The sequence below is a fragment of the Sander lucioperca genome, chromosome 4 (assembly GCF_008315115.2).
Source record: "Sander lucioperca isolate FBNREF2018 chromosome 4, SLUC_FBN_1.2, whole genome shotgun sequence".
NCBI classification, from domain to species: Eukaryota; Metazoa; Chordata; class Actinopteri; order Perciformes; family Percidae; genus Sander; species Sander lucioperca.
In genome coordinates, this window is record NC_050176.1 from 4,864,650 (window position 1) to 4,882,231 (window position 17,582).

Genomic DNA, 17,582 nt, shown 5'->3' on the forward strand with positions numbered 1-17,582 from the left:
ATATATATATATATATATATTGTTTAGGAGGTGTGACTGTATTTGTGAAAGATTTTTACTTGAATTGTCAAACATTGAGTTTGTCACTGGAATAATCTTTATTTTGTTTCTAAAAATAAATAAAAAGACCTACGGGGGACCTCCAGGGACATGGTAATTGAAATAGCGCATTTCTTTATTGAATATCTAATTGTACATTAAAAACAGGAATTAATAAATTGGTTTTCAAATCCATTCATTCCAAAATCCATTATTAAATATAGGTACTATAAAAAGATAAAAAAAAAACACATTTTAAAAATACATTATATATAAATTCCTTATGAAAGAGACGTCTGTAAATCGGTGGACACGTTTTTTTGAGCATCACAAAGCTCACAACACACACGACAGACTATTCACATTCTTTATTAGATCTTTCCCTACAGGTAGCCATCAAATGACAAACCCATACAGTTGCAACAAACAAAATGTTAAACAAATGCCATACTCACAGTACTTGTGCAACTTCACACACCTCTACATATAGGCGCCTGTGTAGTCTACATCATTATACTCACTAAGGAGGTGCATAGTGCACTCATTTCTCCCTGGGTGATACAGATGATACGTTTGCTCCAATCAGTGCAGTTTAGACATTTAGTCTGTGTTAATGATGGAATGGTGTCAGGGACGTGTGCTGTGTGAGTGAGGTCGAGCCCAATCAGACGAGGAACACAGAGGTTGTTTTTTTTTAACAGTCCCAGGGCCTTCTCCTGCAACTCTGCGAGCGTTAGGGATGTCCACCTGAGGGCGCTGTAACAGAACACAACAGTTAAACACAGCACACATTGAGCACTTAATGAGCTTTTCTGGGAACACAGTCCCAGCCACACTTCCACGCAGGGATATTTCTACCTTTGCATGCAAAGAATGAGTGAAGGCAGGAGTGTTGGAGCAGAACAGTGACTCTGATACCTTCTCACACCTGCTTGCTAATACACAAGATGTTGGTGTGATTAATGAGGAGTTAAAAATTAAATTAAATATTAAATTAATTAAATACCAACCATTCCTAAACACCATCTCAGAGCTAGGCTATAGGTGCTAACTATTTGTGTTCATATTTGGCAGCTTAGGACACACGCATAGGCTTGTCATAAAAGGGCTTCATTAGCTTGGGATGCCCAAAAAGAGGGCTAAACGGCTAGGCTCATAGGCAGCTGCCATATATGGCGAAGACGCTGTTACTTACACACATGAGAACGGAGGGAAATGCTTAATATTATGAAGACCTGTTGTATGCCAATGGCCCATGATTTTGTACATGTATTTTACTGCATCTATAATATGTATGGCCCTGTAAATTGTTCCTTTCAAGTGGACTTAAATAAATTGTTAAATGTGTGTGTGTGTGTGTGTGTGTGTGTGTGTGTGTGTGTGTGCTTGTTTTACTATATTCGTGGGGTCCAAAAACCGGGGAATACAGTATACTTGTGGGGTCTGCACAGCCTTGTGGGGCCCAAAATGCTGGACCCCACAAGGTTAAAGGGCTGTTTGAGGGTTAAGACTTGGTTTTAGGATTAGGGTTAGAATTAGGTTATGGTTAGGGTGAGGGTAAGGGTTAAGGTTAGGCATTTAGCTGTGATGGTTAAGGTTAGGTTAAGGGGCTAGGGAATGCATTATGTCAATGACGGGTCCCCACAAAGATAGTGAAACAACCTTGTGTGTGTGTGTGTGTGTGTGTGTGTGTGTGTGTGTGTGTGTGTGTGTGTGTGTGTGTGTGTGTGTGTGTGTTATTGTGCGACTGTTACACAGCGACACAGTTAAACCTCATTGACGGTCCATACAAAGAAGAAGAAATCTCGCATCTTATTTTTCGCCATTTCTCCTTTTCTCCGTAGTCTCTTCTGCAACTAAAAGCAACTACCATGGCAACCACAACCAAGCGGGCAATAGCCCAGTATATGCTAACGGTCATGTGATATGCCTTTTAGGCTGGTTAGTATAAACAGAGATTAGTTCTGCTACTGGAGCTAAAACCCTTGTGTGCACGGAGATTGTTTTTTTGGCTCAAAACGCCGCTTAAAAACCACTACGTAGTAGTGGAAATGTAGCCTAAAGGTTTCCACAACAGGAAGACAATCATGCACGACACAAGCCTCCCACCTCCTCACTGGTAGAACTTGATCTCGGTGTCGACGGAATCAAAAAACAAGTCCCCCAGTTCTTCTGCTGGTATCTCTCCATTCAGCATGGCTGAAATCTCGCTCAGACACTGCGACTCCAGGTCCCTCAGAATCTCGTAGACGGCTAAACCCTCGTCCTGACACGGAGAGAGAAAAGACAGAGAGATGTCAAAACGACAGTAACACCTGGGTCAGAAATAGTATTTGCATATTGTATGTTTAAAACTGCTTCAGCAGTGGAGTCGTTTGACTAAATCCTAAACCATGGCCAAGCCCCTTTATGTACTATCACGTTATTTACAGGAATCCAGATCCCACTCTTGGTCTTTTTTAAAAGTCCTGACTGTAAATCAAGCAGGCGTCTGTGGCGGGGGACGCAGACTTAATGACAGCAGTTTGCTCACCAGCTATCACACACCTCCATTTCCTCTGCAGGCTAATCTGCTGCATGATGTTGTCAGACACTTAAAATAATAATCTGAGCCTGTCAGTGGCAAAACAAGCACTTTTAGTGGACCAAACTGACGATGCACATTTGCCCCATAGGGTTACATTGCAGCCCGGTCTGTGGCTGCCGGTTACAGCGTTCGCGCTTAATACTGGACCAATTTCAAAGATGGTTGTTCCTATCAGTCACTTACACATGAAACCATAGGAAAATAGGGTCCAGTTTGGAAAAAAAACGGTAGTTACCCTTTAAGCATTTCACTTTTCCGTGTGAACGCACAACATACTCAAAACCTGCTTTGAATCAGTATGTAGTATGAAATTGGGAATTTGGTTACTACACCAGACTTTTGTGTGTCTGTAGTTTGTGTGTCTGTTCCTGTGACTGTCAGTTCACGTTATGCTACCGCAAGTATTAAATCATAAGCTCAATGTCGGTTAAAACATATTTGCTTATAATATTCAACACTGATTCAACAAACAAACAGGAGAGTCAAATGTCACTTTGTTTTGAATACCTCCCAGTAATCTCAGTTGGTTGCACAGTGTAGTCATGATTGAAACCCTGCTCTTTGGCTTTGTATGTGTACTTGTAGTGTGTTTATGTTTAGTCTACACTCATGCCATGTGTCTTGTCTGCACTAACTGTTAGGTCCTGTTGTGTTTTGCTCTGCACTGGGAGTCAGTCCTGTGCCTGCGACTCGTCTGTAATTTACCATCAACAACTGACCAAGTTCAACTCTCGATTAGCCTTGCCAGCTGAACTTAGCCCCGCCCACATTTGAGGTCGGGAAGTTCGGTCTGGACTTGATCCGTTGCGGAGCAACTATGCTCGAACCAGAGCTGTTCGGACCAATCAAATTGTCAGGGCGGGCTTTATACGATAATGGACAGATGATCAACAGTAACGTAATCAACCACGTCAACAAAGCGCTTGGGTTGAATTCGTTTACAACAAAGATGGCTGCCATCGCGTCTGTTATAGAAGATATCGACAGCGCATTCATTTTAAAAGAGGAACAGAGAACCGCGATCACGTATGTATACACATTGCCACTACCGCCTCTGCCTTTGCTCTGTCGAAGCCTGCCTTTGACTTGCAGCTTCTGTGACGTCTGTCTCCGTTGCTCTGATTGGTTGAAGGTCTATCCAATTGAGCGCAGAGGCATTTTCTTTCCTGGTTCGGTTGAAACACGCCCCATAATCACAGCCCAATGGAGCAGTATCAGACTCATATTCTGACTAGAATCTGAGTATGACGACGTCAGGCTAACTCTCGATAAAATTGATTCTGCTTTGGATGTGTATCTGAAATGAATGAGAGCTTTCAGCTCTGCCAGGATCTGTACAGGACTAGTCTTGCATTACCAGACCTTCCTCCACAGCACAGCGGAGGAGGGTCTGGCTAGTCCACACAGCATTCCGGGATGGGAGAAAAACGTGCTCTGGTTTATTGGCATTTCTTTAAACCAATCACAATCTTCTTGGGCGTCGCTAAGCACCAGACGGAGGTACGGTGCCGCTGCAAAATAGCCTCGTGTACGTTCAAAGGTTGTTTTAGTCATGCAACAGAAAACTCTGATTGGACAGATAGTCTAGCTAGCTGTCTGGAGCAGTTAACCATAGTCCTCAGAAATCCACTGGAGTTTAAAATGCCAACACAAAGAAAGCGGAAGGTGATGGACATCCAGCCTAAAAAGAGGGACATCCAGCGGAATTTGAACAATCCCGGAAGTGGAACGTCGTCGATATAGACTAGTACAGGACTAACATTGACCTAGGTCATCCATGAGTGCCCACCGGGTTGGTCTCCATGGTGTTGAGCGCCACCTGGTGGGCCTTGTACAGGTCATGTCTGCGGTCCACCTGGCTCTGAAAGCGAGGCTGCTTCCTGACAGGGTCGTCTGGGCCAAACTGTGGAGAAACCACTCTTGGCACTGGGATGGAAAAGTCTGAGAAGATGAAAGGCTTGAATATAGACCTACCAGGGTAAAGATGTGGGGGGGGGGGGAGACAGAAAAGAGAGAAAGATAGACTCAGAAACTCCCATTGACCCAAAGTGGAAACAAAATGCAGGAAAAGCAAAGAAAAGGAGGGAAGGAATATTTGCATCCCAGCACTTTCATAATTGAAATTAAAATGACATTGAATGAAATGAAATTTAATATGAATACATTTTGCTACAACTGATCAATCAGCATTTCAGCAAGTTTTGAGGTTTTTTTCTTGACCTTTCACTGTCTATTCATTGTAGCTATTGCTGCTTATGCTAACAGCTTCAATTCTGATGCCATGAAGGTAAAACACATCACTTCCATTGCAGTTTTTTCCCCTAAACAGAAATTACCACACACCAGGAATACATGCTATGAAAAGTGCAACTGAATTTAGGATATAATAAGAATGTTTGCTCCCTTTTGGTGGAGTGTCTGAGGCGAAACACCAAAGTAGCAGTGACATATTTAAAGAGATATTTTGCAGATTTAATTTCAACTCTGTGTCACGGCAGTGTGGGCAGTGTGTTTAGATGAATGGTGTTTGGCTTCCCCCCCATGACACCAACGCATGGAGCTTCAAGCAGCATAGGTCTGCCAAGATCTGCTGGATGACGTGAAAAGGATTTCAGCAGACATTCGTTGCTCGGAGGCGCCAGTACAAGGTCAAACACCGTTCATCTAAACACACTGCCCACACAAAGATGACACAGAGCTGGTTTAACATCGGCCAAGTATCCCTTCAAGCACAGCAGTAGTCTAAACAGCCACTGAGGCACCATGAAACACATTTTGTAACATTTAAAACATATAGACAATATTTTATTTTACAAAGCCATTAGTTTTCTAGTTTGCTTCTTTCAAGTAGAGAAAGAAGCATGGAAATGATTAGAAAATGATTAGGACTTTACACATGGGTACAAAATACATGGGTTATAATAGTCTTAACAGATTTTTATAATCTAGACTCAGGAGGTCTTGGTTCAGTTAGTGACCTACCTGGAGGGGTCTGGGGTGGCGGTGAAGAAGTGGATGCAGGGCAGGCTGGAGTCTCTGGGCAGGACAGACACCATGCTGCCTGTGGTGCAGAAACCTCCAGAGTCCATGCAGATGCCACTGGGCTTGTCCCTCAGAATGGACATCATCACCGCTGCCGTCACTGAGCCTGAGACCAGAGACAGCGCAGGAGAGACACAGTGGATGAATGTTACAGCACATTGACATTAAAAAGGAGAAAACTCATGCTGTAACTCATCCCAATCTCCACCTATTACTGAATGCTGCATGGGAAGGCATGTTCTAAGGCAGAGATCTTCAACAGGGGGTCCGGGACCCTTAGGGGGTCCTCAGAGTTACGGCAGGGGGGCAACAAGTCATTGTTTAATCATTTTAAAAAAGATTATTTTTTCAAAATTTTAAATATGTCTGAAAATATACATAAACATCCGTCAAAGATTTTATAGCAAAGATAAATCGGCCTATTTCTGATTTTTTATTTATACAACATTGATGACTTACTGGCCTGTATCTAAGTTAGCCATCCACAGATAAGTTACACTTAAGGATTCACTGTGCTACATGTATGTTTAACATTAAAACATGATGTATACATGAATATGTCAATGATTATTATTTCAATACGTTAATATTGTATGCACCATAAAAAGGTATGTGTAAAGGCTTTTGGCCGCCCTACATGTTATTGTAGGCCCAGTTTAAAATGCAACTCAATTTCATCCAACATGTAATGGAGGGGGTCCCTGCACTGTCTCTCTTTCATAGAGGCATTGGCCATAAAAATGTTGAAGACCCCTGTTCTAAGGGGAATGTCCACAGGCATTCTGGGACATGTAGGACGTGACCACGCTCACCGTCATGTTGCTGGAGTAGGTCGGTGCCTCCCTTGTAGCGCTTTTTGGCCAGCTCCATCCTGGCAGGAGGGTTCTCGGGGCTGAACACCCGAGAGAAATTGAACTCTCCCTCCCCGTCCCACCAGCCCTGAGCCTGGGCCACGCTCCGCAGCTCCGGGTGCTCTGCCGAGATCTCGGCACCGACGGTCAGCTGGTTGGAGATGTTCTTCACACCCTCTGAGAAGAGAGGAAGCGGTTATTAGCATGTCAAGATGCAAGTCTCCTGCTTACATTTGCAATATGTTTGAAGTGTTTGAGAGACTGAATGAGGGTCGGTCACTTCACCACAGTTTCAGGACTCCACACAGCTCCATAAGCTGTGGTCTCATGTTGAAGAATGAACAATAAGTGTATTTAGTATTAAAATATTTCATATATATTTCCAACACCGTTGTGTTGTTAAGTGTAATCGTTGCAGTGACAGACAGTGATGTTACTTGTTGATTTCCCGGTCGCGGCTTTTGCCTTTTGTCTGATGTCTGCTGTGTTCAGACTGCGCTACATTCAGGAAGTGTCTTTTTTAAGAGCAGATACAATAAAAATAGGAGTTTATATTTATCTGACTGCTTGTTTTGTTGAAAATCATGTGTAGCAATATACAGTATAATAATATCTAGGAGGTGATGCATCGGGATATCAAATCGATTCAAATCGTTGACAGGATAATCATAATCAAATCATGACACCAGTGAAGATTCACATCTCTACCGAGCACTCAATGCAGAACTTTAGTCAGGTCTAACATTAGTCCTGTAGATGCTTTTAACCATGCTAGCGGTGTGGCTGTAGGGATGGCAGAGGTGGTCTGCTAGTTGGTCCACAACTGAGGTCCAGACTGAAGTAACTCAACAACTACTGGAAGCATTGCCTGGAAGCATGGTGATCCCTGACTCCACCAGGTCAAAATGTTAAATTTCTCCCGGGCGCCTGGGTGGCTCACCTGGTAGAGCGTGCGCCCATATATAGAGGTTTACTCCTTTGACCTTCGGCCCTTTACTGCATGTCATTCCCCCTCTCTCTCCCCTTTCATGTCTTTAGCTGTCCTATAAAGGTAAAGGCCTAAAAATGGCCAAAAAATTATCTATAACAGGAGTAAAATCATGAATTCACTGGGAATATTTTCAGCCTTGGATTTATACATATTTGGTGCTAGTGAGTCCAGACACCGCGTTTTACGCACGCACACACACACACACACACACACACACACACACACACACACACACACACGGTGCAAGTTGTTAGTGCTCTGTCTGCTCTCTGCTCTGACAGTGAAAGGTCAATGAAAAAACTCTAAACTTCAATAAAAATGATGTTTTGTACTTATTCAAGTCAAACAGCTGGGTATTCTCATGAACAAACAGAAATATGTTAACAAATAACAGCTGACCTCCAATCTGTGCAAAATTGTGCGTGCCACGAAAAAAACAAAAACAGAAGGTTGTTCAGTTCCTTATGGGACGGACAGAAATCAGAGGTGTTAACACGTCATGCATTGAGCAACAGGCTTAAGTCACTATATTGTAAATACATATAGTTCTGCTCTCATTTATGGTTCGGCACCCATTGAGCCAGACTTTTCATATACCCTTCACTCCGAACCCTGAAGTTTTAACTCCATCCTTACCTGTAACCTTCTGCGCCACCCACAGCCTCCCAGCGGTTTCCAGGACCCAGGCCTGGTTGCGATCCACCAGGAGGAAGGTGTTGTGGTAGCTGAAGGGCTCGGGGTCCTCCCTGCACGGCCCCCCCTGGCCATGCTGCTCCAGGAGGCCCGTGATGACGGTCAGCGCCGCCCAGGCACTGTCACCACGCTCCAACCCCAGTCTGACCATCACAAGTCATGCAGGATTACTTTCTCTTTAGAATGCATCACTTATGGAGTTATAAATGTTAGTAAGTTATTTATTAATGATAACGATTCTTTTATTTTGCCGCTCGGTTATTAACTATGTGTTCTAGAGCTGCAAAGATGAATCGATTAGTTGTCAACTAACCGATTAATCAGTTTGAGTCATTTTTTTAATTATCAAAAAAGGTAAAAAATTCTCTGATTCCAGCTTCTTAAATGTGACTATTTTCTAGTTTCTTTACTCCTCTGTGACAGTTAATGGAATATCTTTGAGTTGTGGACAAAATAAGACATCTTGGGCTTTGGAAAACACATTTCAACATTTTCTGACACATTATAGACCAAACAACTAATCGATTAATTGAAAAAAAAATCGACAGATCAAGCAACAATGAAAAAAAATTATTACTTAAAGGGTCTATTTTAGCTATGACACTGCAGTGCCAATGTTATTTATTGGGTACTCTGCTGCACCTGGGTAACAGATATCATTCCTTCATGTCTTAACATGTTTGAATGACGACAAACTAATGTGAATCCTCGTGTATTTATCTGCTTTTCTACTACTTATCTATTTATTTATTTATCGTTTGATCAGTTAGTCTTATTATCTAACCATGAAGTCCAAATGACACGCTCCTGTGCCATTTGTTTGGGAGGAAATGCTACTGTATTTGAGAATCACTTGTTGACTTTCCTTACGGGTGTTTTAATACACAGAGATGAACAGATAAGTGCTACGCCTCAACAGCACTTACTACACCTGTCACAACATGCTGCAACAATCTACACAGCCTTCTGATCAAAGCCTGAGAGGATTAAGTTAATACTTTACTGAATATACAAGCTCCAAACTGTATTTAATTAGGATGCAGTCAATAGTGGCTACCATCAGCTCTGAAGTTAGTTTTTTTCTTCATTGCTAAAATTGGATAAGCTGTAGGGCTGCACAATCTATTGGTTTTTTTTATCGTCATCACGATATCAACTAGCGCAATATACACATCGCGAAAGGCTGCTGTGTTAGTTGAAAGGAAGTATGAGATGAGATAAGATAAGATAAGATAAGACAGATTTTATTGTCGCAAAGGAAATTTGTCTCGGACAAACAACAATATCTGCTGTTTAAAGAATTCAACCCAACATAGTGCATACATACATGCAGATTTAAGATTAAGTACACAAGACTGTTGCATTACTCTGCATGGACATGGTCATGTTGCATGCAGAGACTGCCACTAGCCAAAAAAATAAATAAAATATGAGCAGAAAACTGCCCTTTATAATGTAACTGTGATTTTGTTTTAGTGGTGCCTTTCATATTTAATTCAATGTTCAATGTGTTCAATAAAAGAATGTTGGAAATTATGTTGTTTTGATTTGTTTTTAATTTAACAAGCAATTTATTGTATTTGAGCAGAATACTGAAAGCAGCAGAAATGCAGAACTGAGTACACTTTAATATCTGTTTATTTATTGCAAGTCATATCGTTATCATGATATTCAACAACGGTATTGCATATGGCATATTTTCCTAGTATTGTGCAGCCCAAATAGCTGTTTATTATCCATAGTGTTTTTTTTTGTTTTTTTTTTACCAATACAGTATCAAAGGTTTTTCGGTGCTCACCTGACAAGGTCCATGCCCAGCAGAGACTCTCCGGGGGCCACAGGCTCTCGGGTCCAGACAGCCTCGTTCCCGATGCAGACTCCCTGGTCATTGGCTCCCATTTCAGCGCCCCACATCCAGGCAGGTTTGCTGAGGACAACAGCGTGGGTGTGCTCCACCTGAGGGATCTGGATGTATGTGCACTGCAGACAAAAAGACAAACTGAGGCTGCTATTTTTGGCTCCCGTTACATTGCGCAAACTATTTCAGCATAGTATGTCCCTTGTGCGTGTGGTATGCAAAGCTGAAACATGTATTGGCGGTGCGTGGTCACAGAAGGCTTGTATCATGTTGATGTGCCGACAGTTTTGTTGTCATTACTTAGAATTCCTCATGGGGGCGACAGAAACTACACACTATAGCTTTAATACACGTTTGCAGTAATACCATCAGATAAATATGGCCTTTCTAACATATTAATTGTGAATTTAGCTGCTGTTACCAGCTGTGCAAATTCAAAGAAACGACAGTTTGTTTTATGAAGAGAAAATAACGATGTCCTGAAGCAGCAGTGAGTGGTAATACAGTAGATCTCAGAGACCCAGGAAGATTATTCCAATCGGAAGGAGCTTTATATCTAAATGATCTGCGTCCGACTTCTTTTGAGAATTCAGGGGACAAAGAAAAAGGGATACTGCATATGTCTGAGTGGATATGAAGATCTATACGGAACCAAAACGTATGTTTTTAGTAGGAAGGACAGTGTAAATACATCCATTAAAAGATGATGCTGTCTCAACACGATGCTGAAAAACTAGTTAATGCATTTGTTACTTCCAGACTGGACTATTGTAAATCCTTACTATCAGGATGCTCAAATAAGTCCCTTAAGACTCTCCAGCTGATCCAGAATGCTGCAGCGCATGTTCTGACAAGAACTAAGAAAAGAGATCATATTTCTCCTGTATTAGCTTCTCTGCATTGGCTTCCTGTAAAATCCAGGATTGAATTTAAAATCCTTCTTCTGACCTATAAAGCTCTAAATGGTCAAGCACCATCATATCTTGAAGAGCTCATAGTACCTTATTGTTCCACTAGAGCACTGCGCTCCCAGAATGCAGAGCTACTTGTGGTTCCTAGAGTCTCTAAAAGTAGGATGGGAGTCTTCAGCTACCAGGCTCCTCTCCTGTGGAACCAGCTCCCAGTCTGGGTTCGGGGGGCAGACACCGTCACCACATTTAAGAGTAAATTTAAAACTCTCCTCTTTGATAAAGCTTATAGTTAGGGAGTGAGGAGTTGCAGCGTCTGCCTAGTCCGGCCCACCTGCTTCTCTTCATAGTCATTAGATTCATCTACCATATAATCAATAATATAATAAAAGTAGAGGGAGGCAGGCCAGTACAGCCTGATCCGGTTGGGGAGAGTTCTAGCCTGAGTTCTATAGTTTTAGACTGCTGGGGGACTTCCTTTGACACACTGAGCTTCTCTCTCCTCTCTTTTTCCAATTGTGTGCATCCATGTCGTTACTACCCTAGCTCTGGGGAGCTTATTCCCCGGAGTCCATATGTTGTTTTTTTTCGCCCAGTATGTTTCCTTGGATTAGGGTGGCACCAAAATGAAATTGAAAATGAGATGCTACATCTCAAGGGGTTATCCTGAAATAAATTCAATTCAAAATCATGGTTGCAGCTGTCGCCGTGGTCCTGCTGCACGTCCTGCACTATGCCCTGCAGTGCCCTGCTGCGTCCTGCTACACCCTGCTACGTCTTGCTACGCCCTGCTATGCTCTGCTGTGCCTTGCTACATCCTGTAATGCCCTGCAGTGCCCTGCTATGCCATTAACTATTACGACTACTATTTCTAGTCACTGTTCCACTGTTCATCACATCCCCAACCGGCACCGTCAGACACCGCCTACCAAGAGCCTGGGTCTGCCGAGGTTTCTTCCTAAAACAGAGTTTTTCCTCACCACTGTTGCTCTAAATGCCTGCTCTTGGGGGAATTACTGGAATTGTTGGGTCTTTGTAAATTATAGAGTGTGGTCTAGACCTACTCTATCTGTAAAGTGTCATGAGATAACTCTTGTTATGATTTGATACTATAAATAAAATTGAACTGAACTGAATTGAACTGTACCCAGTGAAATTGCCTTCTAGATTTAGGCTGTAGCTATTTAAGTGATTTAAACATAAAACAATGTTGAATCTTGTATGGACAGTTCAAAATAAATCTACATAGAGAATTAAAAACAACATTAAGGGGTCTAAGATTAGTGTCAGAGGTGTTCTGATCGATATATTAACGCATCCATCAGTTCCATTCAGAATTAACAGTCATAAGAGAAAGATGAACGCTGTTGTTTTTATGATTTTGATGTCATATTGCATTTTAAGAACAGATGTTTTCAAAGTTGTGTGCTGGTTGGATTTTTGAAATAGTACCCATTATTTATTTGTGGCAACAGGTGTTAAGTTTTAGCCTAGCTCCGCCCTCCTACGTACTTCCGCTCATTTTTCATTTTCCTTCAGTACTCCGTCTGGGTTTGCGGTATATTCGGCGGTTTTCTCCGGTCACATTTTTACCGGACCAATCAGCGAACAGAGGGAGTGGCTGAGAACGATGACGTTGAGGTTGTGCACTAGTTTGAGTTGTAGTTCCGTAATGGCGGCAGAGAAAGATGCGAGCGAAGCCATTCGGTCCGTTGTGGCAACACATATCCAGAAGTTAAAGCCCGAGCAAGAACAATCTTTGCTGAGTTTTGTTGGAGGCCATGATGTCGTGGCCCTCCTCCCCACGGAGTTCGGGAACAAGTTTGATTTTCCAGCTCGCTCCGATGGTGGTGAAGGAGTTAGCTAAGGCGAACGCTAGCGATGCTAAGCCAACGTCACGACCAAACGTTAGCGATTGGTTATGGCTGGTTTGCGTTCACACTGCACTTTTCAAACGCACCAAACACTGTAAACACACGTCACGCAATCAAGACGGTCGCTTGTTTATTGGACAGAATATCCGAAACTCGCCAACACTTCTGGTCTCAGAAATACTGGAGCAACACCAAATAGAGGTCTTGGGTTTTATGGTTCTGCTTTAGTGTCTCTAATATTTTAGAAGAAGGCGAACAATAAGCAGCTGACAGACAGCGAGTGAAGGAGAGAGATGATGATGTCACACAGACGACCAGCGATGTGTGCTCAGAACAGCTTATGGATCTGAAAGTTATCATCCCTTAAATCATATATAAGTCCGTAAATTGTGTGCAAGGTTGAAATTGTAGGCTAGTAAATGCTCTGTTGTTGGTTTACTTCCTGTATTTGGGTCGGATCGCGTTCTCACCTAAAGTGAACCGAACTCTAGTTCACTTGGAAGCGAACCGAGACCCCTGTTTTCAAGCGGACTAGAGTTTGTTTGTTTCTTTCACACCAGCCCAAACGAACCGGACTATCCGACCAAAGGCTCCAGGGTTCGGTTAAAACGGACCAAACGAGGTAAGTGTGACAGCAACCTAAGTTTATTATTCCTTTTTTAAAGTGGCCATATTATGCTCATTTTCAGGTTCATAATTGTAATTTGAGATTGTATCAGAATAGGTTTACCTGGTTTAATTTTCAAAAAACACCATATTTTTGTTGTACTGCACATTGCTGCAGATCCTCTTTTCACCCTGTGTCAGGTTTAGCTACAGAGTGAGACCTCGCAACTACTGTAACATCTTTGTTGTCAGTCGCACATGCGCAGTAGCTAGGTAAGGATTACATGAGCTAGCTAACTGTTTCTGCAACTTCGGCCTGTACAAGGCAGGATTAGCCGGGAGACTTCTTCTAAATGAGGGCACACTTCCAACTTTGTGTGGAATACCTGCAGAACAGGGACATGTAAGTAGTTCTATACAATTTATTTTGTAGATTAGGGTGAATCTGTGTGTGTTGTAGCAGTGTTTTGCCATTGAGAATGAGCTAGCATGCTAGCGCTAGCATGCTAACGGTTAGCCCCCTAGGCTCCTCGTCTCGGCTAGTGACGTTTGAACAGCTCACCTGGAGACTGAAGGCAGGACACATTCAGAAACCTGTATCTCACTCAAAACAGCATGGATGGTTTTTTTTCAAAGTTTGTATGCGTGTGGAAGTACCAGAGACAAAATAACACCCCAAATCCCAGAAAAAGTTATTTTTTTCATAATAAGGGCACTTTAATAATAATAATGATAATACCTACTTATCTTATTCCTTATTTATTGTAATACTATTTTATCTTGTTTTTTATCTTATCTTATATGTTTCCATATGTGTAATACCTCCTTATCTCTAATGTTGTTGTCTTGTAAGTTTTTGTAATGCATGACTGTGGCCTATTTTTTCTTCCTTGCTTTTATTTTGAAGCACATTGAGTTTACGCCAGTTGTATGAAACGTGTTATATAAATAAACTTGACCCAACATAATATCCTTCACCTCCACTGTATTCAACTGGAGACAGAAATCTCAGAGATATGTAAAAAAACAAAAAAAAACTGCATGACTAGAAAACACTAAGGATAGTAACTCTGATATGATTAGTGTCACTGTGTTCCAGAGATGTGGACTTGAGACTTGGTGACTTGGACTCGAGTTGACTCTAGTCACCGTTTTGATGATTTGCAACTTTACTTGACAAAAAAAAGACTTGAGAGTCGACTTGTAAGTTAATGACTCAAGACTTGACTTGAGGCATGATCTGTCTAACTATCAAGTATGCTAAGCAGCAGCAGCAGCACAAACTGTGAATCATTAATGGACGACTCAAAACGCTCCCCGGTATGTGATTGTTATGATTGGATGACTGGCTATACAATGGCTATACAACTGGCAATACATATTATCTGGAAGATGCCTCTTTATTCTGATTCCCACTTTATATTTGTTGGCATTCTAAACTCTGGTGGATTTGTGAGGACTATGGTTAACTGCTCCTCAGATAGCTAGCTAGATTTTCTGTCCAATCTGAGTTTTCTGTTGCACGACTAAAACAACTTTTGAACGTACACATGTTCCACCAAAACAAGTTCCTTCCCCAGGCTATTTTGCAGCGGCACCGTGCCTCCGTCCGGCACTTAGTGCCGCCCAAGACGATTGTGATTGGTTTAAAGAAATGCCAATAAACCAGAGCACGTTTTTCTCCCATCCCAGAATGCTGTGTGGACTCGCCAGACCCTCCTCCGCAGCGCTGTGGAGGAAGGTCTGGCAAAGCGAGACTGCTATAGATGTAACTGTGTTAAATGGAGTTATGATATCGTCTCATATCGATTGCAGGCCCCTGAATTTGAATCAGCAAATATCATATGGTTGTCCAAAGAATCAATACAATATTGTATCGTGATAAAACTTGTGATTTACACCCTGAGTCAGCATGTGTATTTCAGAGATGCATGATGCCTGTTGTCAGTGGGCTGCACTAGCAGCAGCAGCAGCAGTGGTGGTGGTGGTGGTGTTGGACTGTAGGAGTCATGGCTACTTTACCTCCAGCATGGAGCCTGGAGAGTGACATGCTGCAGGGTAGTGGGCCACCTCCTGCACCTCATCACGGGGACGGTCGGAGTTCTTCCCAAAAATCACATGGTCATCGCGAGAGCCAGGGGGCAAGGACACAAAACAGTCACATGACATGGGAGCCTCTGCCATCCTGCAATACAGAAACAGCACACAATACCAGTCAAGTGGGTGCAAACCTGTTAAAAGCAATGACTGTATACATGCATTCTTTTGATACAGTCTATGGTTAGAAGTCTGGATGGCTCGATCTGGGGGAGGAAATCAAAGTGATGAGATGTTACTGGATACTGGAAGAAATGGTCATTTTTATATCGTTAATTCTCATTTTCATTGAAAGATATTCAAATTTATAAAATGTAAATGATTATAGCATGATTTTTGTGAGGATCTGTAGCAAACTACGTTTTTTTCTTAATCTGTAGGATACAGTTAGTAGGTCGGCGTCTCTGCAGCACCACAATACTTCATTCAGAATGGTTTGACACATATTTTGCCTTTACAAATACTGATACTACAATACCCCCCCCCGTGAGTTGGATATTGGACTGTAGTCAATATTGCGATTTAAATAACATTGCAATTAAATGTGCAGCCCTAGACATAGGCACCGGCTCAACCATGTAAACAATCTGACTTAAGACTAATCATAAGAGTCTGACAATGCGTTTAACATCCAACACAAGTGAGCTACACCCTTTTGACCATGATGTGCACGTGTGGAGTCAAGAAGAAGAAGAAAAAGAGTCTTCCTCCATTCCCCACCCCAGTTTTTTTTGCAGAAAGTCAGGTCCAGCCGGTGCACTGCCCATCCCTTTCACACAGGGATTAGGCAGCAGTCTTGTGCAGAGTACTTTATTGACTGTAATCTTCACAAATCCGACCGCCACGTTGCTCTGTTATCGCTTGCCTCGCATTTAGCGACCATGAATCGCTTGCAATCCGGAAATAATGTCGCCTAAAGTGCTCTGGTCGCAGTCATAGCCTACGACGGAGCTCGGCTTGTGATTCTACAGATAATAAGGCCTGACAGAGCGGAGTGCTCACACTGTCACTCCCCGGCTCTTTCCGGAGCAGCGACGCGGCTGTCGCTTCGTGTCATTCCGCCGTTTTCTGACGGCTGAGTAAAACGGTGAAGTCCAGGGAAGCTAAATGCTCTGTAAACTAGAGCTAGTGTGTGAATGCGGCTATAGAAATGTTTACCTTTTTTTTTTTTCAATGGTGAGAGCGCGCGGACGGTCCGGCTGGGAGAAGGCAGGTTGGAGATACCGAGTCACGTGACCTAGAAATCCAAAGGTAGGCCTATGTACTTAAAGGTCTCGTGTAGTCTGGCCACAAGCACAGCTCACCGTCTGCCTCACACAGGACACCAGTCCAGTCCGCACCTGTGAAAAGCCCCTTTTTTTCACTTCGCCGAGCTGTTTGCCAGGGCTGCAATCCTCCTCAGCCAACACTGCTTATAATGCTTCCACTCAAGTTCACGTGGAAAACCCTCCCAGATATGATATCCTGCAAGTTTTTATTATCCAGTGGTAGTAACCAAGAAGTCTTTTTGCTTCATGTCTGCCCTCTCACCACATTCATTCATTGTATCTAAAGATACAGTAATAATAAGAGTGTATAAAACTGTAATTAAATGCAAAAGTTGCTGATTGTCAGCATGAGTTCATGTCTGTGTGACTCAAAATGATGAGCTGGACAAACGTCTCACCTCGCATTCACATTTTCACGAGTAACACTCCTAACGGCCAGAGTTTACACATGAAGTTCAGTTTACTGGTCATATACAGCAGTGGCTCCCAAAGTGGGCTCCTTCAGGGGTTCCAGGGAGTTCCCAGCTAAATTAGTTTTCACTATAATTCCATCCATTAATAACATAATGACAGACTATTTTGATCATGGGTTTCATCATGGGTTTAAAATCTCTACTTTTGGACATATCAAACGCTTAATTTCCTGCATTCTGGTGAATTTGTCTGCAATAATGTGTACCTTTTCTGCATCAAGTTATGGTGCAAATGTCTTTATTAATGTAAAGGAAATTAGAATAAGGGTTTTTTGTTTTTTTGGGGGGGGGTTAT

General features: G+C 42.5%; 1 protein-coding gene across 4 annotated transcripts; it reads right to left on the reverse strand.

The window, feature by feature from the left end:
• Nucleotides 1-392: 392 nt before the first annotated feature.
• Nucleotides 393-16,933, reverse strand: scrn2 (secernin 2). Of its 4 annotated transcripts, none has more exons than XM_031284549.2 (8): nt 15,472-15,633; nt 10,002-10,183; nt 8,147-8,346; nt 6,481-6,696; nt 5,609-5,774; nt 4,416-4,596; nt 2,149-2,305; nt 393-795 (listed from the first exon to the last, which is right to left on the reverse strand). In XM_031284549.2, the coding sequence occupies exons 1-7, from the start codon at nt 15,631-15,633 to the stop codon at nt 2,153-2,155; spliced, it is 1,260 nt and encodes a 419-aa protein (XP_031140409.1). In that variant the 3' UTR covers nt 393-795; nt 2,149-2,152. The 4 variants fall into 4 exon arrangements, with proteins under 4 accessions (XP_031140409.1, XP_035856571.1, XP_035856572.1 ...); XM_036000678.1 differs by lacking the exon at nt 393-795 and adding an exon at nt 16,705-16,933 and having other exon boundaries at nt 2,153-2,305; nt 15,472-15,634; XM_036000679.1 differs by lacking the exon at nt 393-795 and adding an exon at nt 16,706-16,828 and having other exon boundaries at nt 2,153-2,305; nt 15,472-15,637.
• Nucleotides 16,934-17,582: the final 649 nt, after the last annotated feature.

Bases quoted from the DNA above. Each gene is read 5' to 3' on its own strand.
- scrn2 (XM_031284549.2), bottom strand. From the start codon at position 15,633: ATGGCAGAGGCTCCCATGTCATGTGACTGTTTTGTGTCCTTGCCCCCT. The intron at 4,597-5,608 runs GTAGGTCACTAA...TTACCCTGGTAG, and splicing joins GCCACCCCAGACCCCTCCAG to GTCTATATTCAAGCCTTTCA. The intron at 2,306-4,415 runs GTGGGCACTCAT...TCTCCGTGTCAG, and splicing joins ACACCATGGAGACCAACCCG to GACGAGGGTTTAGCCGTCTA.